The 23,511-nt window shown below is 38.8% G+C and overlaps 3 protein-coding genes across 5 annotated transcripts in view; all 3 read left to right on the forward strand.

Moving 5' to 3' along the window:
- The window catches only part of LOC116727563 (homeobox protein Hox-C4a), a 33,251-nt gene extending 31,683 nt beyond the window's left edge, over window positions 1–1,568 (forward strand). Inside the window, exons 4-5 of one of the 3 annotated variants that reach the window (XM_032575077.1) lie at window positions 938–1,082; window positions 1,453–1,568. In XM_032575077.1, the coding sequence (XP_032430968.1) occupies window positions 938–1,082; window positions 1,453–1,473 (166 nt within the window). In that variant the 3' untranslated portion in view covers window positions 1,474–1,568. Of the gene's footprint in view, window positions 1–937; window positions 1,096–1,452 lie in introns of those variants that run through there. The other 2 variants (XM_032575067.1, XM_032575084.1) reach the window with 2 other exon arrangements.
- On the forward strand, window positions 1,470–5,755 carry LOC116727616 (homeobox protein Hox-A3-like). Its single transcript, XM_032575149.1, has 2 exons — window positions 1,470–1,622; window positions 3,419–5,755. The coding sequence occupies exons 1-2, from the start codon at window positions 1,589–1,591 to the stop codon at window positions 3,898–3,900; spliced, it is 516 nt and encodes a 171-aa protein (XP_032431040.1). The 5' UTR covers window positions 1,470–1,588; the 3' UTR covers window positions 3,901–5,755.
- Window positions 5,756–15,898: 10,143 nt separating this feature from the next.
- On the forward strand, window positions 15,899–22,744 carry hoxc1a (homeobox C1a). The gene is made up of 2 exons (XM_032561925.1): window positions 15,899–16,652; window positions 21,934–22,744. The coding sequence occupies exons 1-2, from the start codon at window positions 16,115–16,117 to the stop codon at window positions 22,269–22,271; spliced, it is 876 nt and encodes a 291-aa protein (XP_032417816.1). The 5' UTR covers window positions 15,899–16,114; the 3' UTR covers window positions 22,272–22,744.
- The last annotated feature ends 767 nt before the right edge of the window (window positions 22,745–23,511 follow it).

A 23,511-nucleotide genomic window follows, 5' to 3' on the forward strand; every position in this document is an offset into this window, starting at 1 on the left:
CAAAACGTCATTTTGGGCGTAATCTTCTTAAGATTAACTCCCAACTTCCATATTTTATTCCACATTTCACCTCCAGTTGGCCTGTGTTTTCTGCAACCAGGCACGCCTTGGATATATATTCTCAATCTCTCCTCCATTTTCCAATTCAGCGGTGCAGCAAAAAAAAAGGGGGTGGGGGGATTAAATGTAAAATAAATAAATAAAACTGTTACTTGACAAAAACTGAAATTGCACAATGAAGCCAGAAAAAAATGTAAATGAGTCGTCCTGCAGGGGAAAAAAAAAAAAGAAAAAAACCTTTAATGATAGCCTCCTTTGTCTTTGTGCAGCAATGACTGTCACAAGCCTTTTGTTTGACCACTCCCATTGAATCCTAATAAGATGCACTTGCACTCGGACAGTTAAAGCATATGTGATGAAAAGGGAAAAGCCCGCCAATTTATGACGAGACGTTACATTTTGCTGCGGATTTGAAAAAAAAAAAATCTGAAATAAAGTGGAGACTAAAGCCCTCTACCTTTTGGTGCCAGCATTAAAAGAGGCAGATAAACATTTGTCAGTGTGTTTGTCTGAGAGGGGGCGGGGGAGCAGCGCACACTGAACTTTAATGGCTCTCATTAAAGCCGCGTAATAAGGTGCGAATGAAACAGTAACCGCATATTATTGCATCATTCTGATGTCGTGAGTTCTCGTAGCTTAAACCTACCACAGGGTGTTCAGCAGCGAGACGCGCCTCTCCCAGTTTATCCTGGAGAATTTACCATAAAAACAGAAATCTTTACGCTGGGTTTGAAATAACTCTCCTCAGCACACGTGTGTAATCTTTGTTTGTCTCCCCCTGTCTCCGTTTGAACGCATCCCGCTCGGGCTTTCATCTTGGCGTCTTTTATATCCCGTTATCTGATTCTTTTTTTTTTTCATTCTCCTTTTTTTTCAGATTCCTAGATAAGGAGAAGCCGGACTTCGTGCAGAAAATGTCTGAAGAAATATCTCAAAAGCTTCTTTGGGCACCCCAAGTTCCCAGCAGGATTAGTTTCCAACTCCAGAGCTCTGCTATTGGAGGACTGGCACACGTGACCAAGGTACCCCCCTCTGGTAAATATTATTCAAAGCGTTCCTCTTAGTTTCCAGCCCCAAATGCTCTGTCCTGCCTTCCTTTATTCATTCAGTTAATTGTGATCTGATATTAGACAGATAGAAGACCTCTGCTTTGTTACTGCTGAGGGACTTCTGAGTTTGATTTGAGGCACTTTGATGAGCTGCGGGGTCCATGGACCCCCAACAGTCTGCGGCCCTCCCTCTGCAGCTGCATGGCAACAGTTTTGAAATGAGCTCTGGACAAGTGCCAAAACCTAGCATGGGATGTGTTGAAGTAGCAAGGGGAGGAAGAGTAGGAGGAGGCCCTGACTTGGGACCCGGTCAGCCAAACCTGACCTCTACTGTGCCCTTCAGTTCCAGGTTGAACCCACATGAACTCTCCGAGTGCCCTCTGGAGCCTGTGGTTTCCAGCCATGCCAAAGACACACTGGACCCGAATAGCAGAGGATGTAGACTCACCATCTGCCACTCTGGGGGGATTTTCCCCTGGATGAAGTCAAGGAAAATTGGCTCTAAACAGTCAAGTAAGTACTTTTCTTTCATGTGTTTTAAAGCTGCAAACATTAGGAAAATGTGACATGTCCCCACCACTTTCCTGAGTTTTCTTTAGACCCATAGATCTCTCGATGAAGATGTGACACGACAGACGTAGAGCTATGGATGTAGAGAAACTTCTGGGTTGTAAAGAAAGGACAGTGAAAAGTACTTCAAAGAAACTAATCATAGCTTTGGAAAACAAAGTTTAGAACTTCAACCTGCATAACTGTGTTTCTAAAGACTGACACAGGTGGCCTTGTCGAACCATTGGTTTAGTCAAAGCAAACACTTTGTTCATGCCTGTGGTGGCCCAATATTTCATCCCTGCTAGAATGTTTTTGTGATAGTTTCTCTGTGACTTGATACATTATTTTGTTTAATCTAAAACTTCAAACAACTTAAAAATAATTCTGAATAACCTGAATTATTGGTTTGAAATATATTAAGAATGTTGAGGAATTGACACACCACAAAATAATCTCCTCATTCCTTTTGTGGTGTGTAAATAAATCACTAAAAAGGAGGTGTTCATTCCATAGTTTATTTTGACACTAACTTATTCATGAATATTGAAACCTTTGTTTTGCATCTGAACTGCACAGGAGCTGTGCACATTAGAATCCACACACTGATTGTGATTTGAGATATTGCACATCTCTAATATCTTTACTTATTAAAGTTAAAACTGAGGGAATAGTTGTGTTGTTTTTGTTGCTTCTCATTTATCAAAAAAAACACTTGCTCATGAACTATGATCACTTGTTATGATCATTTGTTTGCTAACACATGTACACAATAGATTATTATGTTGCAAGTGCACAGTAATTTGACAGTAAAGATAAAGAATACTGCAGAGATAGATGTGAGCAAACAGCTATGCTTTTTTGCTTCCATAATATAAGATTTTTTAATTTCAAAACAAAAGATGCAGTTAATTGTACATAATTATTCTCACTTTATGACTGGATTTTATTACAATGAATTACACTGACTGGAAGCTAATATAAACTGACTGTATTGAAGTTTGATTGGAATTGACTGATTTGAGCTTGTAAAGTGCCACAGAATTACCTTTGTTGTAATTTCATTTGGTTAAGCTGATGTAAATTTAATTTAATCTAGACCAGTATAGATACCGTACACGGGAGATGAATGGGAACGTTTTGCATTGTAAAGTCCCTCGAGATATGAGTTTATGTGAGTTGGTTTTATATAAATTAAACCGAATCAACTTCTCTTGACTTTCCAAACAATTCAGTGAAGAACAACGAAACAGTCAGCCATTGTAAAGACGGCACCGTACTCTGTCTAATGTACTAACTATAGGTCTTATTAAACATCCATTAACCCCTCCGTGTCATATTGTTATCGAGAGGGCCCTGGTATTGCTCATATACATGTCAAACTGAATCCCTAATGGCAGCTATTTTCAGTGGTGCTCCCGAGGTACCTTTTAAGTGACTGAGATGGGAATTTGACAGGTCTGCTTCCGTGTGGAGCTCTGATTAATGTGGCCTGTCAGGCAGCCGTGGTGGCGTCAGATGTTTTCCCCAGACTGCCTCTTCGGCAGGGAACTTTTCCCGAACACATGACACACTAGACAGCCAGTCTTGTTTAGGAGTCTCGAGCAAGACTGAATGGGAACTGAGGGCTCCGCTTGGTCTCTGGTCGATGAGCTGAGGATTGAGGCGGGTTTACTGGCACCCGAGGGCTCCAGAATGGAGATGCTACACTCGTTGCGCTTCCTGTGTAAACCTTTGTTTCTTTCTGTGTTCATCTCCAGCTTCAGCCAAGGACGGTAGGCCATCTAGCGCTGCAGGCGGAGGAGAGAGGCGAGAGAGGACATCCTTCACCAACAGCCAACTGCTGGAACTGGAGAAGGAGTTCCACTTCAGCCCCTACCTGCGACGCCACTGGAGACAAGAGATGGCAGCCAGACTGCAGCTCACCGACCGTCAGGTCAAGATCTGGTTTCAGAACCGCAGGATGAAGCTTAAGAAGGAGCAAAAGTATGGCAGGGCGACAGGTTTGTCCCAGGATTCCCTTTGTGAGCTGCACATGGGGCTCCCAGTAGCATGTGCTGTCAGAACTTCCTTCTCCTCTTCCTTGGAATCACACTCCATGGATCACACAATGCTGTCTCTGTTTGACCCTGCAGACATGTCCTATCTAAACTGCATGCTTCCAGCTGTTGCGAATGGTCCACCTCCCTCATACACAAATACAGAAGGTCATCAGAAAGTCAGCATTTCAAACTGGCTCTGAGGCCCTATAAAGGCCCTCTCTTCAGTCCTTAAACATATTTCTTCTCCTGTTCACCTTCAGCTACTTATAAAAGACTGGAGGATGTGTGAACAGCATCCCAGGAATGCCATCTACTTACCACATCCATTCATTGAAACATAAAATGAAACATTTTAATTAAACTATATGAGCACATCTTAATTAAAAGAGAGCAGTGCAATATTCTTTGTGTTTATAGGCACAGCAAGGGAAGACTGCATGTCTTTAAAAATTTTGCATGAAGGAAGATTTTTGAACTCGTTATACACGACTATTCACAGCGCATTCCAAAAGTATTCATACCACTTACATCTTTTTCCATAAATCTTTATGTACTTGGTTGGGATTTTACACCAATATAAAGCAATTTACAGTTGTGTGGCTGAAAGAAAACAACACTTGGTTTTCAATCTTTTTTTTTTCACAGAAAAATCCAAGCTCAATTCAATCTGATAATCCAAAATAAAATACTCCAAATTGCTGTCAAAATTAACATATTTTCAAAGCGAAGTAATTTCATTCTGTGAAAGCCTCAGAAGTGCGTTAGAGAACATCAGTGAACAAACACCATAATCAAAAGTCACAGAAAACATAAAATTTCTCCGTAAATGTTATAGATATGGATAAATGTAATAAATGTTAAATATTCCAAGCTTTTGAGGTCTTGGAGAGCTCTATCTAATCCATCATCTCTAGATGAATCTAGATCTTCCTGCAAACCAACCAAGACACGACCATCCACCTAAATGGTGGGCAGACTGGAATAAAATCATATCTTTATTCCAGACACACAAGAAGGTCTGTAGTAAAAAGATAAAACAAGCAAGATAATAATATAAAAAGATAAAAATAAACACATAATATTGTTCACTGAGTCACCAATAAATGAAGACAGCAGTGGTTCCACAATCTTGAGGTAAATCTGACTGTCCTCAATGCGGGGTTTGCTAAAATTATATTATTGCATGACACAGATAGTGTGTCATGCAATAATATACACATGCATTTTTACGTAACATTTCTGAGCACAGCTGGACATGTGGGTATAGCCTTATGTACAAACGTATGGCTGTCACTACTTCATGTAGGCACTGTAAGTAGTAGTCTCATACCATCATTGTAGACCACGTAAAGTTTCTGCATGCTGCGTCTTTTGTATAGTCACAACAGATGGGCAGTATATAGTGAATCACAAAATCCATTGCAAGATTTGGAAATGGTGTTCACAGATGCTCTCGGGCAGAACTTGAGCTTTGTTACAAAGATGAATGGTCAGAAGTTTCAGTCTTTTTATATGCAAAGCTGATAGAGACAGAACCCAAAAAAAAACCTGCTGCTGTAATTGCAGCTAAAAGTGGCTCTGCTAACTTTAGACTCAGAGGAGCCTGAATACAAGCTATGTATTGTTTCATTTTAGTTCCACTGTACTTAAATAAAATACGTTGAAGTGTGTGAGTGTAACATGACAAAATGTGCAAAAGTTGAACACACGTGTGAATATGCTTGGAAGCCCTGAAGTTACAGCAAGGAAATATTGCAGATATTAACTTTTGTTGCACGAAGGACATTTTGAACAACTAATACTGTTTCTTTTTATGTTATTTGTGTTGTTTTCCAAGCAAATTTGTTGTTTGAATATCACTAGGCGGTAGTATTTTTTTCATAGCTAACTGTTTATGTGAAGTGTTAAAATTGTGAAATGAGGAGAACATTGTTCATGTTTCATTATTTTTTTTATTTTATAGAGGTTGTTATACATTCAGTGAGTTTCCCCATTATTTTTGATGAATGTTTCCAAACTGAACATGCTTAATAAACACATTTAGGAAAATTGTAATCATGTGCAGTGTTTACCCTGTTCATTTTTAAAGCCAAAGACTTAAAAAAAAAAAACTGTATTTCCTAATTATGGATTCCCATGCCAAATGGAAAAAAATGAGATGGATTATGCATTTAAATTAAACTGGGCTTTAGATTCATTGAAAACTTTACAGTATTGTGTATTCACATTGCACAATCCTTCCTCTCTCCTGCGCCGCTGCCTCAGAGTTTCCCCCTCCATTAATCACGGAGACAAGGCGGTTTTTCCAGCGTTCCAACCACAAGCTCAGAACCCACTGGGCACCATGACAAGATCTCATCCTGCCTCCTCCCTGCCTCTCCCCGCCCTCCTCTCTTTCTCTAGCCAAATTGTAGCTCTGCAAGTGCGAGCTGGCCTCGCTCTCAGGGGGCATGTTTCGCCGTGTAGTGTGGAAGCCCTTCCAACTCGCCACAGGGCCACGAGAGACCAATGCTGCCCAATCACCAATGACAACATATTATCTAAAAGAGCAATGTGCAGTTGTTTACTGGCATCTGCCGGGCCTTTATAGAGTGTGGAGTCGCAAATGCAAACTGTCATCAAATGTTTATTTTCCCCCAAATTCCAATGAGATAACAGTGTTTTTATTTGGCAAAAAGTGGGTCACGTATGCTCAAGGGTCTCCATGATTTCATAAGTCAAAGATAATAACTGTACCTGATGAAGGAGCTAACCTTCTCTTACACTCGTGTAATGTGAGTCTGAGCATAAATATTGTAAACAAAACTGCACACAAATTGCGGCCATGCTGACAGTTTTATATCAGTGGCCTTACTGTGAATGAGCTGTCACAGAGGCCCACTGACAGCTCCAAAACTGGGAGCGGTAAAGCTGATCCCCACTGTCTCATCTAATGACTTCCGACTCCTGATTCATTATCAGTCCCTGGATCAGTTGTCATTTGGTAAATATTTGGCACTAGTTTGCGGCAGGTCTTTGTTGACATCTGGGGAGCTATTCTGTGAGCAACAACTGGGTGAATATTTAAGATCAAATGAAAAAAGTCTGTATAGAAAGGCGGTGATGGGAGGAAAGTAATAAAAGCCATACAAGAGAGAAGGTTCCGCTGTAAAAATGCGCTCACTTAACTAAGAGACAGAAAGCCAAAGCATGATGAGGAAGACAGAGCAGACTGTGCTAGATTCCTGAAATTCTTAGATATACAGGTTGATTTATGATTCTGGTGGCTGCTGAGCCCCAACAAGCGCTATACCTCCTTTCCCAAACACATTCCTCTTCCAGACACTAAAAACAGGAGGATCCACACACTGGTGTGCAGTAATTCCATGGACGGGGTCAAGGGGGATCCCCAGAGGTCAAGGAAAGCCTTCGCTCAAGGGCCCCAGAGTGACGGGGGACACTCTATGTCCATCTGAACATTAGGTTAGCTGGTTGTTCACACATTAGCATCTAAACTCATTATTTTCCACTTATTCACTGGACTCCGTTGACTGCTTGACTTGACATCTGTTCGCAAAGGCAAAGACCTGCTAAGCCTATGAGCCCTACATGCTATTTTGAAGATTTCTTGGCTTTGGCAACAAAATGCTTGTAGTATTTGGTGATAAATGATGCCTGTTGAAGATTACCATGAAACCAGCCGTGGTTATGGTTCATTGTTAATTTTAGAGGAATTTTTGACTAATCTTTTACTGCCTCACACAAAGCTGTTGTGAAATTGATTTGATTCTGGACATGAGAAGCATTTTGAGGATCAAAACATCTGTCCAACCTCGCATGAAAACTGAGTATGAAACTGCTTATTTCAATCATTAAATCGAGATCATAAACAGACATGAATGAACAGTGACACTAGTGGCCTGAGTCAATGCAAGCATCAGTAACCAATTCTAATTTTTGCTGCATATGCATTTTTCCGTATAGTAGGTATTTTAGAAGCAATGTTGGGTCACTGGCTTCTCCTACAGAATGGCATTGTCTTCTGCTTTGCTGTATTTTTGCCATAAATGTTCAAATAAAATACAAACTTAAAAATTGTAAACAGATTTTCCCCCAAAATCTATTAATTCTAAGCATCATTAAGGTTGTTCTTTTTCACCACAACCTTCATTTACTTTCATGTTTTTGTTAGAAACCACTATTCAAATGCACTCATTTACATCACCTATTAATCTAAATGACACACCCACGTCACAATTGTTTTAAACTGAATGCACATCCTTCTTCCGGACAAACTGTTCCAACCATGTGCTCCAAGTTGGTCTTCTATACATGTTATTTTCTGAAACTGTAAAAAAACAAACATAGCACAACAGCTTGTGGAAAAGTCATGACAAATGTTGTGTGGGCATTAACTGGGTAGCATGAACTCAGTATATATGAGGACAGTTTTAATCAAATCCCACAGGATAAAAGAAATAAAGAATAAAAACAAAACCAGCTGTGTTAGTCACAGAAATAAAGGTTTCATTTCAGGCAGAGCAATTTTATCCAATTATGAGCCAGTTAGGCACAATCCAACTATAGAGAAACCAATAAAAATACTCTGTATTTATGTATGTAAATAAGATATTTGAAATATCTGTCTTGTCCTTACTTATTTTTGCATTATAGTTAAACATTGCATTTAAATGACTAGTGATCATCACATTCTGACGTTTAACCAAATTAAACAAACATTTTAGGAACAGAGAAGAAAAAAAACATGCAGTTATTTTAGCACCTACCACCATTAATTTGGGGTTTTAAAAAGTTGAAAGAGAGGATCATCCATCCATTGTCTATATCCCCTTGTCCTGGTGGCTACCTCCAGCGCTCATTGGACAACACTTTGCTGCCCATGTTTTTTGTATTGTTGAACCTAAATTTCAACCAAGATGCCTTAAAATTAAAATAATTATTAGTTCGTGTGCACACCCCTTAAAAATGTTTCCCGGTGCAGCATTTCTCATTCATAAAGCTCCCAATATCCATATGTCAAGACAAAATAAGTAAAGTAAGTAGAACTTACTGACTTTCAAAAGATACTTTTTGATTAAGAACGTGGTGAAACAGGAAGCATGTAATTGTTCTTTGTCTTTATGGTATTTTCTTTGTAGTATTTTGTAAAACAGTAGTATTTTGTAAAACAGCAGGAGCGTTGCATCCATTTATTAAAGATGTGCAAAACAGCCCACACAAAACGTTTAAGTATTTTACACTCCAGTTCCATGTCTCCTGCTTTATATCACCATTTTAAGAGTAATAAAATACTAAAACATGACCTAGTGTTTAAAAAAAAAAAAGTAGTGAAGCCTGCGCTAATATGCTGCAGCTAACAGTAAGCATGTTTCTTTACACACAGCTCTCAATGTCGCATGCAGCTCAAGGTTGTACATTTTTCTATTAGATTGTTTAAATTTGCTGAGGTGGCCCTTTCTTAAACACGACCACAGCTGACTGGCTGACATGTCTACAGAGGAGGGAATCCCCCAACTTTTATGTGGTCCCTTTAGTAGGCTTTGTTCTTTTTATGACCTGTTAACCTTCTCAGTCTTTTCCTTCCACAGCCGTTACTGCTGCCCACCACTCTCGCAGGGTGCTTGTTGCTCAAGATGATTGTTAAGTACCAATTTCCTGTGTCACCTTTATGGCTTTTATTTATTTGTCTGCTCCTTCGTGTGGAACAGGAGCCCCAGCATCGCTCAGGTAGATGGATGATAACTCACCTGCTACGACTCATCCGTCTCGGAAATTTGACTTCCTGAATCTCCTACAACTGTTAATGTCATATTATGGCCCGGCATTATCAAGATCAATGGCTTTTTAAATGCTTCTCAGTTAAGGATGATCGGTGACAATAAAAAGGTAAGTTGGTGATGAAGGTGTCACAGCTGTTGGTGGAGCCAAGCCGTGCAGGACGGAGCAAGTTGCCTGCTGGAGAGAAGTTTTCCCTCTGAAGAACTCTGGGAAAACAAATGCACTAGTGAGAACACATGCTGTCAGCCAAATGTCACATATGTTGACTAGTATCGAACAACCAGGAAATATTCAAATCCCAATGGCTTCATTACAAAGGATCTGATCGATACACACTTTCGCCTGGCTTAAACGGCAAAGAAATATAAAGGGCAAGACTTCTAATGCGGACATTTGTGTCCATGTGCTGAACAGTACACACACTCAATGCTAGTTTGATTATCATTTTGCATGAATTCGGTCACTGCAGTATGACATTAAGGTGATCAACTTGTGGTCTTGATTATATTTTTGAGAAGACCAGAATGCTTTCATAGTGGTGCACATACATATGGCTGCATTTTTAGGAGTCTGGTGTCTCTAATAATAACTACATAAGAAATAATAGTAACTCCATGTTAATTGTTAATAATAAGGAGTTATTAACAAAACTCCATATCTTCTCAGGGGGGTCAGAGAGGTTTCATATCTAATGAAGTGCAGTGATACTATGGTCAGCAGCAGGTATGGGTCATTTTGGGTTATGTGGACACTGTGAAACAAAATTCACATTTCCATATGCTTGTCAGCAGAGGGGAGCATAAAATGCTCTAAAACTTTCCAACAGGAGGTTGTTTTGAGTTTGGACCAACACTAGCAAATGACAGAGTGCCTCAAACCATCACTGATTATGGAAACTTCACACTGGACATCAAGCAGCTTGGTTTATCTCACTCCTCTCTCTCCCTCTAGACTTTGATTCCACAATTTCTAAATAAAATGATAAATTTACGTTCATCTGAAAATAGGACTCTATCACTGCAAAATGTATAACTGAACAGGTATAGATTAGTTTTTCTATATTTTTTTATTAATTTATTGATATCATACAGTACATATTATTGTGTTGTACAAGTGGAAAAAAACATTCTCATTTTGGATTTTGGGATTGTGTGTTTTATAAGAAATAATGTCTCAGTTCTTACTTAACAAATATATGATAGTTTTGCACAGACTGCATGAAGCTCCAGATACTGGCTATCAATCAATTACATCAATTAATTTTGTCAGTAAGTCTGTAAACCACAATATTTAAGCATGTTGTCAAAAGGAGAGTCATAATGTTTAAACATTCTACTTGCTAAAAGTTGAGTCGCTGAGCTTTTGTGGCTCCAGTGCTGTTGTGAGAGCAAATGTATTGCACTATATGCAATAATATGCAAGAGTATTAAATACACCAGTGAGTTGAAATTATTAAATCTAATAAAGCAAATCTCCTTCCTATTGTTCTAGACTTCACTTATTATTTGTTTACTTAGTAAACATTTTTTACCATCTTTTTGCACTCAAAATGATAAACTAAGCATGTTTAACAGCTGAAAAATTGACAACATTCAAAATAAGAATCACACACTTGACTCAACATTTCTCTGAAACTGTTTTTAACACAACGGCCTCTTTATAGGGCAGGATTTATTGCACTGTTAGATAAGATTGCATTAGTTTCCCCAATTGTACCTAATAAACCGACAGTTTAGTACACATTTGTTCATACAAGTGGATTATTTATAATGTAAAATGTGAAATTATATCCTTTAAAAGTGTAATAATTCTGCTTTACAGTCCAATAAATGTTTTATTACCTTCATCAAAACCACAAGCCCAACAAGCTGTACCACAAAGAGTTAGCACGTAAAACTCGTCTACAAATTGGACAGCGATAAAGAAAAACAAGTGTTTTAGGAAATAAAAATTTGATGAGTTTTGCGGCGATTGTTGTTATTATTAATGTGCAGCATGGGGTTCTTTGGGACAGTGGACACAGAGGAAATAAAGCTAATTGCGTGCAAACTTAAACATAAGACATTGCACATAACACCTCTTTCTTTATGCTGCCTTTAATAAATGGAACTGGTGTTAAAACAGTTGTTTTACAGAGTTGTGTTTTATTAAATTCATGCTGTGCTGCAAAACATTAATTTTACTTTGGATTGCGAAGAGACTGGGAATGCGAGGCTCAGTTTTGGATTAAATGATGCACAAAAATCCCTCTGTAGGAGCTGCAGAGCTCTTAAGCAATATGTGTGGGGTTTAGCTTGTAAACACCATGCAGCTTTGGTGCCAAGCAGGAACAAACTGACACAGATGATTTGTTGTTTTCTATAAACAGCATGTAGCCATAAAAGTTCTAAAAGATTATCAAACTAAGTCTTCTTTCTTGTGTATAGCTTCTGTTTGAAGATTCTTTGTACACCCATCTTGCGCCGTCTCTCCATCAGTCGTTTTTTTATTAACCATGATTAGTAAGCACAGCAGACAGCTGATCTGCATGGCGAACAAGCAGGGGATGTTTAAGCAAGAAGAATAATATTAAAAACAACTCCTTGTCTTTCCCTGCAGCTAACACTGTGCCGTATGAGGGAGAATATTGCACAGTGAGCTGCAGTGATGAGCATTTCCTCCTGTTTCATGTTTAACCCTGCTCATTTCCCACAGTAAGAACGCCGGAAACACACAAGTGTGCACAGCAGCTCAGGGGGAAGATGACTGATGACTTGTTGTCATGATGTTTGGGATTGTGCCGACTCCGAGCCTCTTGGCTCACTGGAGCTGCAGCGCGTATATTCGGCAGGCTGCTGTGGAAGGGTCCCGGTATTAGAGAGGCACTGCTTCATCGTCACACTGCTGAGCCTCGCGTGCACAACGCCTTTGTCTGCGATGCCCCTTGCCATTTGCAGAGTAGTTGAATTGGATTTACGATGGAGCCACGTGTACCGTGACAGATTTCATATGATTCGACGATGGAGCAAAGACAATTATTAGAATTTCCTGCTGTGAGTGGATTAATTTCCTTTGTTTTGGAGTGATATTCCCAGGACTGTGTGTGGGCGAAGCTGAACCTTTCATTTGACATCACAATTTTTCAAAAATGTCAATACTTGAAGAAAGCAGACGTGCCCTATCAATCACACAGCCATCTTTCAATGGGTCAATGTGGTTCACTTCCATCAGCCCTCAGCCTTTGTCTCCCGTTTCACTGTTTTCACCTGCACTGTGTCTTTTTGTCCTTTCACTGTATTACAGCTCTATCAGAACTCCAGATGAGCCTTCGCTCCATAAACCCAGGGACTGATGTCGGTCATCTTCTTCGCGTTTAAGCTGCAATGCCTCCATTTACAAGTCTGGACCGCTACCGGGTTAATTCTGGGTTTTATAAGGGTCGAGGCCTGACACATGATGAGTCTCAACGTTATTGCACAGGTCTGTGTCAACAGTGGCCACAGCATCATAATGTCAGCAGGGTTCAGGCCAAGCTGAGGAGCTAATCCAAGCACGGTCAGGCTGATCCCAGGACCTTGACTCCCTATTGACACACATCGGACCATGGACACAAAACAAATTAGCATCAGTCAATATCTTCTCGCTCCTCCAGCATCCTGACAAAGACACCAGGAGCTGCCATGTTTACCTCACCTGCAGTCAACAGTGGCACCGAGGCATGGGCGGGCTGTGGTGAATTTAGTTAGGGTGGGATTAATGGACACCAGTATAAATTGGATGGATACGTATTATTTATAATACTTTTCCAGTTTAGGACAGAGAGCTTCATTGGGGTGCATTTTTATTTGCTAATTAATTCGTTTAATTATATTGTATTTCTCTATATCTTCTTTTCTTTCTTTCCTTTTTTATTTTATTACTTTATTTCTATTTTTTCCTTTTACATTTCTTTCATTCTTTCTTACCTTATTTCTTTCTCTCTTTCTTTCTTTCTGAAGACCTGTATTTGATTTCTAATCCACAAAGTATATCAGGCTATTTTTAGGTCAAATATTCTTGATACACGTTCCAATACCAGATCAGTCCACTTCTGGTGTATGGTGAAAACATGAAACTAGAAATATGTTGTTTGTTGAGGTTCGTTAATTTATTTTTTTTATTTATTGAAAAAAAGGTTCTGCTGGATCAACATATAAAAACGTCCAAAAAATGTTGTTTTATTATAATTTCGGTTCTGCCACAACATGGTTGCCATGTGAGCACCCTCCTGGCCATCTCTTATAAAGGCGCCGCTGTAATAAGGATGGAGATTCCTTCTGTAAAGATCAAAAAATATATTTTTTGAAATATTGTTTGCCTAAGTGGTTGTTCCATGCAGAATAAAAAGAATGCATTAATTTAATGACAATAAGTTGCTTTTGGTGGGAAGCAGTTCCAAAATATCAGCTAAAGATGTGTTATTGAACAAAATGTGCTACTTATGTAAAACAAAACCTCAAATTTGCTAAACAAATATGTGACAGGAATGTAAATAGATTGCCTTTATTGTACTATGATATAAGCATGTTGTTTTAAATGTAATCTGGGGCATAAAGGGGGCATAACAGAATGAGGCTGCTGCCATTTTTTAAAGTAGAAAAAAAAGAGGTTGCTTGCACTTGTTTTTATTTTTCCCCTCCCTCCCCTCCCTCCCTCCCCCCCTCACCCCTACCCCCACTCTCTTTCTGTAACCTCTTCCCACCCCCTCCTCCCTCTGCTGAAAGCCATTACAGAAATACAATTTCTAATACCTCCGCACAGGTCTTCGATCGACTGCAAACAAATTTATATTCAGGCGGTAAACAGAAAGCTGCAGAGATTTATTTATTGAGTGCGGAGGAGAGAAACAAGCGAGCGCGTGAACCCTGGGTAACCTCCGAGCTGACACGAAGATGGATCCGCGCGCCATGCAAATGCACGGAGAGAGGGGGATATATTGCACTCAGTCATTCAGCACATCGCTGCCTGTAGAATCCCATTAACTCCCACAGCTGAGACCATATTTCTGCGTTGTAAGAGTGCGGTTAGGAGTTGTTCATTACGCTGAATTATTTTGTAATTACTACGAACTTAAAATACATGGAAAATATTCAAAGATTTTAAAAAATGTGTGTGTGTACATATATATATATATATATATATATATATATAAAGAAAATAAGACTGAGGTTAAATAATTTTGGATAAAATGCTCCGAAATAGGAAATTTGAAAGTGGTCCGAATTATTATTATTATTATTATTATTATTATTATTATTATTATTATTATTATTATTATTATTATTATTATTATTATTGATTACAATTTCTAATTTTACAATTGACACTATTTATTTATAGGTAGAATATTTAACATGTTCATTTGAACTTCTTTGCAAATATATCTCAAGAACGGCTGAATTGAATAAGTCGTAACAATACATACAGATTACAAGCAAGATTTTTGTTAACTTACTTTTTAGCAGTCATGCGAGGCATGGCTGAAAACAGCCAAAGTTAAATCAAACCTGCTAATGAACAAACATTTTAAAAAGTTGAATGGTTGAGGGGAATAAAACTTCCAAAATGTTTAAAATGCTCAAAATATATATATTTTTTCTAAATACTAATATAAATACACTTTTAGCATATTTCTAAAAAAATATTTTGTATGTTTTAGGAATATTGTTACTTCCATTCAATTGATTGATATATACTGACTTGAAAGTAGGTCAGGGTTGCACTTTGGAACTCTTTCACTGATATTTCTGTTCCATCCAATAGCTGCTCATCATGCCTTATGTACTGTATATTATATTATATTATATTATATTATATTATATTATATTATATTATATTATATTATATTATATTTTAACTAATTTTTAACATTTAATGTCAGCCCAGTGATCCTATTTTTATATAATATACAGCGATGTTCCAAACTTTTTATCACTGAAAGCCTTTAATTATTTATTATTCCCTGTTGAAAGTGTTTATTATTATTATTATTATTATTATTATTATTATTATTATTATTATTATTATTATTACAATTCCATAAATAAATATTTTGCTGCTCTTGAACTTTTAAAATACCAGTTGCCTGACCTCTGAACCCATTACATGTTCCTTTCACATTTCACCCAGGAGATTTTTTCGAACAGAGCCATCGTATAGTTTTTTTTTCCTTTCGTTTTTTTCCTTTTTTGTTCTTTCTTTTTTGTTCTTTTTCCAAAAAGAGGTAGCGCATTTACATAATCCATTAGCAGCTTCAATGTGGTCTTATATCATGCTAATTTAGCTTTGAGGGGGGAAACGGCTTTTTTTTTTATTATTGTTGCCTTGATAGATAATCTTCTCCTTTTTTTTTCTACAAAGATTTGGTCTGAAGCACAACTTGATCTGAATGCTGACTGTTGATGGCGTCACCTCCTACCTGTCCGGACAGGTGAGGGGTTTGTGAAGGCCCCTTCGTGTTCGCTTATTGTCCTTTCAGGTCGTGCGCAGCTTTCTGCTCGCTCGGCCGGTTTCAGCGTAGTCTTCCCCTGATGACAGAGATGTCCGGCTATTGGCCGAGAATGAGAGGGCACGTCATCTCCATCAATCAGGGGGGACTGCATGGTTCTCCTCTGAGGAATGTCCTCGCTCCCTGCACGCCCCGTCCAGCCGCCTGACCGTGTGGCTCTGGATGCAAGAGAGGCCGGGCATGAACTGCACTCCCGTCCAATGATTATGCAGGGGAAAGGTGATAATGACATCCTATCAGGAGGGGAAAGCAGCCCTCGGCTCTTTGCAAAAGAGGTCACGGTGCTGGACCCGGGCGGCAGGTCTAATCCTGAACTCGAGGTGGACGCAGCTCCTGGATTTTATTTGCCTCTGTGCGCCCCTTTGGACAGCAGCGCTCCCCCCCTTCTTCTCCCACCACAATGTGGGGCGCCAGAGAGCCTCCCTACACCGGCCTCCCCGCACTCCTCCCGCGTCACCTGGAGGTGCGTGGCAAAGGGGTCGATCGCCGAGACGCATCACTGCTACTTTGGGTCACTTGCAGAAGAACTTGGCTCCTCTTTTAACTCTGGAGCCGCGGTGGGAAGTTTGGACTGTAGTGGAGCTGCTATGGACAACAGGAGCAAAACTTTTGAGTGGATGAGGGTGAAAAGAAGTCAACATCGAACAAGTAAGTTTTTTCTAAGAGATCACTGCGCGCGTTTATAGTTTCATTCTCCCATACATATGACAACTTTCACTGGTAGTTGAGAACATTTTGCTAAAGTTTTAATCCTGAAATAAAAAGCGCGAGGCACGTCTGACGTGACGCACCCAAACGAATTTCTCTCGAAAACAACGACAACAAAAAATGAAAACTAACACGTTCAAAGTGCCAGCAGTAACTGTTCAGGATGCATTTGAATATGCGCATGGTTAGTCAGTTACGATTTCCTTAACGGTTGCATGTGAGGTTATTCATTGCTTTGCTCCACCTCCTGCTCCACGCAGCAGACTGTACAGAAAGAGGGAGGGCGAGAGACAGAGAAAGGGCCTGCTCAGCCACAGTGTACATTCAGCCCAGAGAAGGTGATAAATTATTTACCCCGGCTCTTACTAACCAGCAGACTTTGAATAATGCAACACACCACTGCCTGTCCAGATTCACAGGAAGTTGAGTAAAACTTACTCTTGTAAGCTGGATTGCTCCCCAAGTATTGATTAGTTGTCTGTTTATAATGAAAGCCCTTGTGTATTGATTTCAGTTTGAAGCACCTTTACATGTGTCCACCTTTTTAACATAATTGCTGTCACAGATCATCATTTCATTGACTGATGAGTTCTGGGCAGAGAGCCCGAAGAAGAATACATATATCCCCCCCCCCCCACCCTGGCCTTAGAAATATCCAATCAGGTACTAATGTGAAGAAATGCCTGAAATTTGTGTGAGTGATGGGATCTCATATAGATCATTCACCTGATCAATAGTGTCACTTGACTGACTGGACACTGTACCTGGGTTGGGGTGTTATAAATTTTACCTTGAAGGGATATTTACACCAGTGGTGGTCTCTTTCTGCTGCAACCCTGATGCTCAGCAAAGAACTTTAGAACTCTTCTGAAAAGAAATGCATAACATTTACATTTGAAATAATAAAAAAATAAAAACAACCGCAAAACGTATCTAATCGTAATCTTTGTTGCGAGCTCTAAATTTATAACTTAGGGAGTAAAGCAGTTGATGTTGGACTTCATGAATTACTATGGATAGAGTCGGACCAAGATTTTATGGGCCCCGAAGCAGATTTTAAATTGTGGGTCTCAATTTACAATATCTATTAAAAGGTACACTAATCATTTGATCTATGCTGCAGTTATTGGAAGTAGATCATTTCAATGAAGACCAAGAAGAGTCAGAAAGAGGGCATTAATTGTTATTTCTTAATTAATTTCTTTGCAGTCACAATGTGCACAAAACATGAATCAAACTGCAGAAAATGCTAAACTAGTCAGATTAAATTCTGACTGTTAGAATGAATGTCAAAACTAGGATTATTTTTCTGAGCATGACTCCTGCTTGAACATTTTTCAGTTATAGTAAATCTTTAAATTCACATAAATGCCATGTTGTAAAGAATTTTAAATAATGTTTAATGTTCTTTTAAACACAAGTACAAATACTAAGTTTCAGAATCTGTATTTTGTGCCCAATTGATTACTTCGCTCTTGCTTTGCGCCAGTTCTGATTGTGGTGTAAAATTCACAACTTTCAACTTCCAATTGACACAAATCAAAAGGGATTTTAGTCATTTAGCATCTTATTCACAAAACATTTTATGTAATTATTACTGGCTGTAATATGCAAAAAAAAAAATGTGTCAGGAAGTAAATACTCATTTTTTGGTTATATATTAATTAGTTTGCAGTTTCATTACTTGAAACCACCACCGACTCTTACTACACAACAGACACAAGCAGCAGCAACAATTAAACTAGCATTATGAATTGTAAATAACTTAAAACTAGGAATGTTTCCCTGAATAAGATCTGAACTTGCATATGTGCCTGATTTAAACAACAAAAAAAAAAACTAAAGAAATGTAAAGCTTAAAGTTTAGATTGTGAAAATTTTAAATTCTATAAAATTTTCCCACAATTATATGCTGAAAATTGTAATTTTAAAGGTCTATTATTTGTGTTAGAGGTGCAGCATCTTTAGTAATCCATACTGGCTTGAGATTTTATCTTAGAGTGCTTATGCCTTGGGCTGGCTCTGATTATAGTGTGCTTTTTACATTTTGAGCTTTTCACTGATATTAATCTAAATATTTTTCACTTTTGGAACATCCTTATTAAAACTGTGACAATCCTGGTTTTTCAGAACATTTTGCCTCTGAGACAGAAAATAACTCCAGCGAAAACATTGACCCCATTTGATTTGAACAAACATTGAGTCGATGCCCCCTTCTGGCCTAGGTAACCCAAAACTGAAGCTTTGCTTGCTTATGCCTTGGGATGGCACTGATAACATTATAACATTTCAATTTGGAAGTCCAAATTGAAATGTTATAACGTTATTCCAACAGACTAAAATGAGAAATCACTTTAGGAGTTTTATAATATGCATTTGTGAATATCTTTGTTAAATATATGATACGCATCTTTTATTGCTGAACTTTTAGCCTCTGAGTCAAAACAACATAATGAACACAAAGTCAGGAAGGTGGTGGTGCCAGCTATTTATTATTATTTTTTGATTAGTTTGCAGTACCACTGAAATCTAAATACGAAAGAGGTAAATTCAGCAGAAATTATTTAACTGGACATTGAATTATGACAGTTACTGGAAATCTGCAAATATTGTTTTTATTCGGCATAATCCCATCAATCAAGGTTGTCATTTTTGTTAAAACCCTACATAAATTTCAATTTTAAACTTTGAAAAATTGTAATTCTTTAAAAAAAAAAAAAAGTAAAACATTTTAAAGATTTACAGAACTACACTGTTTTTGTTTTCAGATCTATTTTCTCTTGCGAACCCCTGCTGACCAGGGGGCCCAAAGTGGGGGAGTAGATTCCTTATACAGTTGACAAGCCTTGATTACAGTGTAAATGTTCTAATTTTGCTTCAAACACACTTAAATATTTATTTTGGTGTGTTTAAAATGTGCTTCAAATCACATATAAATGTTTCTGTGCACATGCTAATTAAAAATATAACTTGACCAATAACTTGCGGGTTTTTTTAGGCTAAAACCCACAAAATTAAGTTTTCAGTGACTTTTGATCCCAATTGTCACAAGTAGAAGTATAAATGTTGCTTATAAGCTTATTAAACAAAAGCATGGTAATATCAAAAACAGCCTCAACAAAACTTCTCTCACTTTTGGACAACTGGCTTCTCTCTTGTGACAACGAAGGAGAAAATATAGAAAGTGATCATCTTTAAATCGAAACTTGATTTATGGAAATCATCTGAAGATCATCTATGTGGGTCTTTAAAAGTTCAATTTGGAGAACATGTGATTTAAACACTGTTAAATTGTCATACAATCCTAAAATTAGTATACAAAGAAAACTTGAGTTTGATTTATGTCCACTTGAATATCCCAAATATTTGATTTTTGACAATAAACCTTTATGATTTTATTTGTCAACCAGATCATGTTCTGGCCTGAAAGTCACTCTATCCTTCCATCATAAGAGCTGCTCTTCTTCACCAAGTCTGTGCACTTGGAAAAAAATCATTTTCTGTCAAACACCCACACAAAAAAGACGACTGTTTTTGTAGCTTTGCTGGTATCTCTGCCCTCTTTCTGCATCTCTCTGATGGAGCTGATCTGTAGGAGTAGCTCATTAGCACCGCCATGTAACTTGTAAAAAAATCATTAGTGAAAGTGTGCTTTCCTTTAGAGGTTGCATCGGTTTTTGGCACCAAAAGATAGTCTTGAATATATCCTTCCATGCTGAAAGGTCTCCACAGACCTGCTGTAACCTGATCTCCTGGCTTGGTGTATATACTCCCTGTGCGTCATTCTTCAATTATGCCTTGACAGCACCTGAATTACTGTGGGCTGGATGCCCAGATGACTGAGGCAATGTGTATTGATCTCTCCCCCTTTTCTTTTTTGCTCTCCTTAGCTTGAGAAGGGACCTTCCATTCTCTTTGCTGGTTGGCTATTTTTAAGCATGCAAGTCATTCCTCAAATATTTAGTTTGATTCTTTTATGCCTTCTGGCTGGCATAAATTCTATTATCTTTGCAGCCATTAATCAGAATGTGCATGCGATTTGCACTTTTGAAAGTTTAGGCTCTTAATTACTAACGGCGTCTGTGTATCGGTCACTCGCGCTCACTGCCTCCTAGTGCAACTTGGTTATCATCCCATTCGGTTTTTTGGGTTGTTTTTTTTTTAAAACACAGATGTTGACATTTATCCCATAACTGACCTTTCCATCTGCTGTGCTATTGCAAGTGGCTGGAGGCCTGTTAACCTTCCCCTCAATGAAATGTGGTGGGAGGAATTACTCCACACCTGGCTCCATTATGCAGCAGCAGCATTTTCTCAGAGGCAAAAGACACACTGACGACAAGTCACAGTGTCAGCGGTGAAAAATCAAGATATAGCTGCGGTCCTTGTCATTCATTGCAGATAAGTAGCACAGATGATACTTTAATGTGTAACCCAGAAACCTCAGAGGACACAAAAAAGGGGGCATTTGTCATTATGCAGCATTTGAGCGGATTTGTAAACTGTTAAACTGTCATTGACACAGAAAAAAAATCACCCAAAGGCAAATAACAAATGATTCAGATGAATACAGTTAATGGACTGTTAATGCAACACAGTTATGTGAATCACCCAACTTCCAATGCAGTGCAGCTTTCCTGCACAATGGGATGATCTATTAATATATAATGCTAATAGCCTTGCAGTAAACAGCACTGTCCATTCAAAGTTCTCGGATTTTCAAACTTCACTTGTGAACCCTCCGACTCTGATCTTTCTCTTACTGTTCCTTTCGCTTTGCAAGTTTCTTATCACGTGTTTTTACGGCCTCAGAAATAGTTTGTGATTTGCCTGTGGGCTGTGTTTAAAGTTGATAGTTCTCTGAAATACATCTTTGTCATACAGACAGAATTATGGCTCAAAGTGTGGAAACAAGCTGGCTCTGAGCCAGCGCCGCAAATCAGTTTCATATAATCTAAAGCCTGTTGAAAGCTGCCCCCACCACCACCCACTATCAGTTAATCCTTTGATTATTTATTCGATGTTTACTATTCCCAAAGAATTAAGTTGTATTTTTTATTATTGTTTTTAGATTTTCATTCATTTTAGTGAAGTTTTAAAAGTATTTATTTCCACTTTTCAAGTGTGTGCATGCATAATTTATTATTATTTTTTTTCTGCTTCTTTTGTGTTTCCCCTCATTGATCGTGCTGACGACCGTTTTAATGCCCTCTGTTCCCAGGCAGGATGCACATGGCCTGTAGTGGCTTCAGTGAGGGCCTCTGCGTGGAGGAGGTTGGCAGCCCGGCTGACCGCAATGCCGTGAGCGGAGCCCCAAGGACTAGCTTCAGCACCCGGCAGCTGACCGAGCTGGAGAAGGAGTTTCACTTCAACAAGTATCTGACGCGGGCCAGGCGGGTGGAGGTGGCCGGCACCTTGCGGCTCAGTGAAACGCAGGTGAAAGTTTGGTTCCAAAACAGACGCATGAAGCAGAAGAAACTGCGGCGGGACGGGCTGATATCGGACGCCCGGCTTCCTCTGCAGGACGGGCCCGGCCAGGACAACTGCACCTGTCCCTGAACTTCTGAACCGTACCCGAGCGTTAGAGAGCGACGGCTCCAGCCAGCCAGCAGATGTTTTGATTCGTGTTTGCATCGTTTGCAATCAGGCGTCACCTTTATTTGTTTACCACGATGGATGCTGCACTCACGAGAAGCGCGATGGCAGGCTCCCTCCACGCAAGAACGGGTGAAAACCATTTGTCATTCGCCCCGGCTTTAGACTTGAAACTCTGATTTGAATATTAAAATGAATGCCATTCCATTGCGCTCCAGTGTTCACAATGTAAACGAAGATACAAACTTCTTTAATTGACCGTGGAAATCCTTGGGAGGCTATTTGATTATTTTGGACCATTTACCAGGAGTTGTTTTTACTCGAGCATGGCCTGTTTTAATCTGCAGGAACCAGGTTTTTCGTATAGATGCAAGCATTATATATATATATATATATATATATATATATATATATATATATATGTTTGTTTGTTTGTTTGTTTGTTTGTTTGCAAACAAACAAACAAACAATATATATTGTTTGTTTGTTTGTATATATGTGTTTGTTTGTTTGTTTGTTTGCAGATAATTTACCTGTGTACTGTGTTAGACTCGCAAAACTTGTTTTTGCTGTTTAATATTTTCATTATCCTGCGTCCACGCAAGATTAAAATGCAATAATTGGAGGAGAGATTTATCGACCGCACTCAGTATTAACGTATCGATCCATTGTGATCCATTCATTGGAGGCTCTAATCTAGGGAGCTTTTGCACGCATCTGTAACTGCATGTTAATGGAACGCGCAGAACGTCCCGATCGGGAGCTGTTCCGCTCTTTATCGCCTCTGCACATGCATCAGAAAATGATAATTTGGACTTGAAAGCTCATGCGGGAGAAACAGACAATAAAAATAATAAAAAAAAGAATGCCACTGCTGGTTTGCGGATCGACCAATAAACTGCACTGCTACCAGTACTTCCCGCAGCTCAATACTCCTCCCAGATTCACATCTCATCTCATGCAAAGTAAATGACTGTAAACACGGTCCTTAAACACTGTTGTGCTCCTGCTTTCACAATTCGTTTCATTCATGTTAATGTCTTTCATAATATCAAGCTATGAGCCGTCATCCACATTAATTCTCTGCGAGGGTATATTTTGATTAGCTTTCAATTAGCGTCTTTGCACTGGATATTATTGCTGCTAAATCCTAAATGAATCACAAGAGAGTAGTGGAGACTGGTTTGGAATAAACTGGCGTAAA

This window comes from Xiphophorus hellerii, chromosome 1 (assembly GCF_003331165.1).
Source record: "Xiphophorus hellerii strain 12219 chromosome 1, Xiphophorus_hellerii-4.1, whole genome shotgun sequence".
Lineage (NCBI taxonomy): Eukaryota > Metazoa > Chordata > Actinopteri > Cyprinodontiformes > Poeciliidae > Xiphophorus > Xiphophorus hellerii.

What these genes read in the sequence shown, in the direction of transcription:
- LOC116727616 (XM_032575149.1), top strand. Translation starts at nt 1,589, where the DNA reads ATGAAGTCAAGGAAAATTGGCTCTAAACAGTCAA. An exon ending in AATTGGCTCTAAACAGTCAA is followed by an intron (nt 1,623 to 3,418) that starts GTAAGTACTTTT and finishes GTTCATCTCCAG; the next exon opens with CTTCAGCCAAGGACGGTAGG.
- hoxc1a (XM_032561925.1), top strand. Translation starts at nt 16,115, where the DNA reads ATGTCCTCGCTCCCTGCACGCCCCGTCCAGCCGCCTGACCGTGTGGCT. An exon ending in AAGAAGTCAACATCGAACAA is followed by an intron (nt 16,653 to 21,933) that starts GTAAGTTTTTTC and finishes CTCTGTTCCCAG; the next exon opens with GCAGGATGCACATGGCCTGT.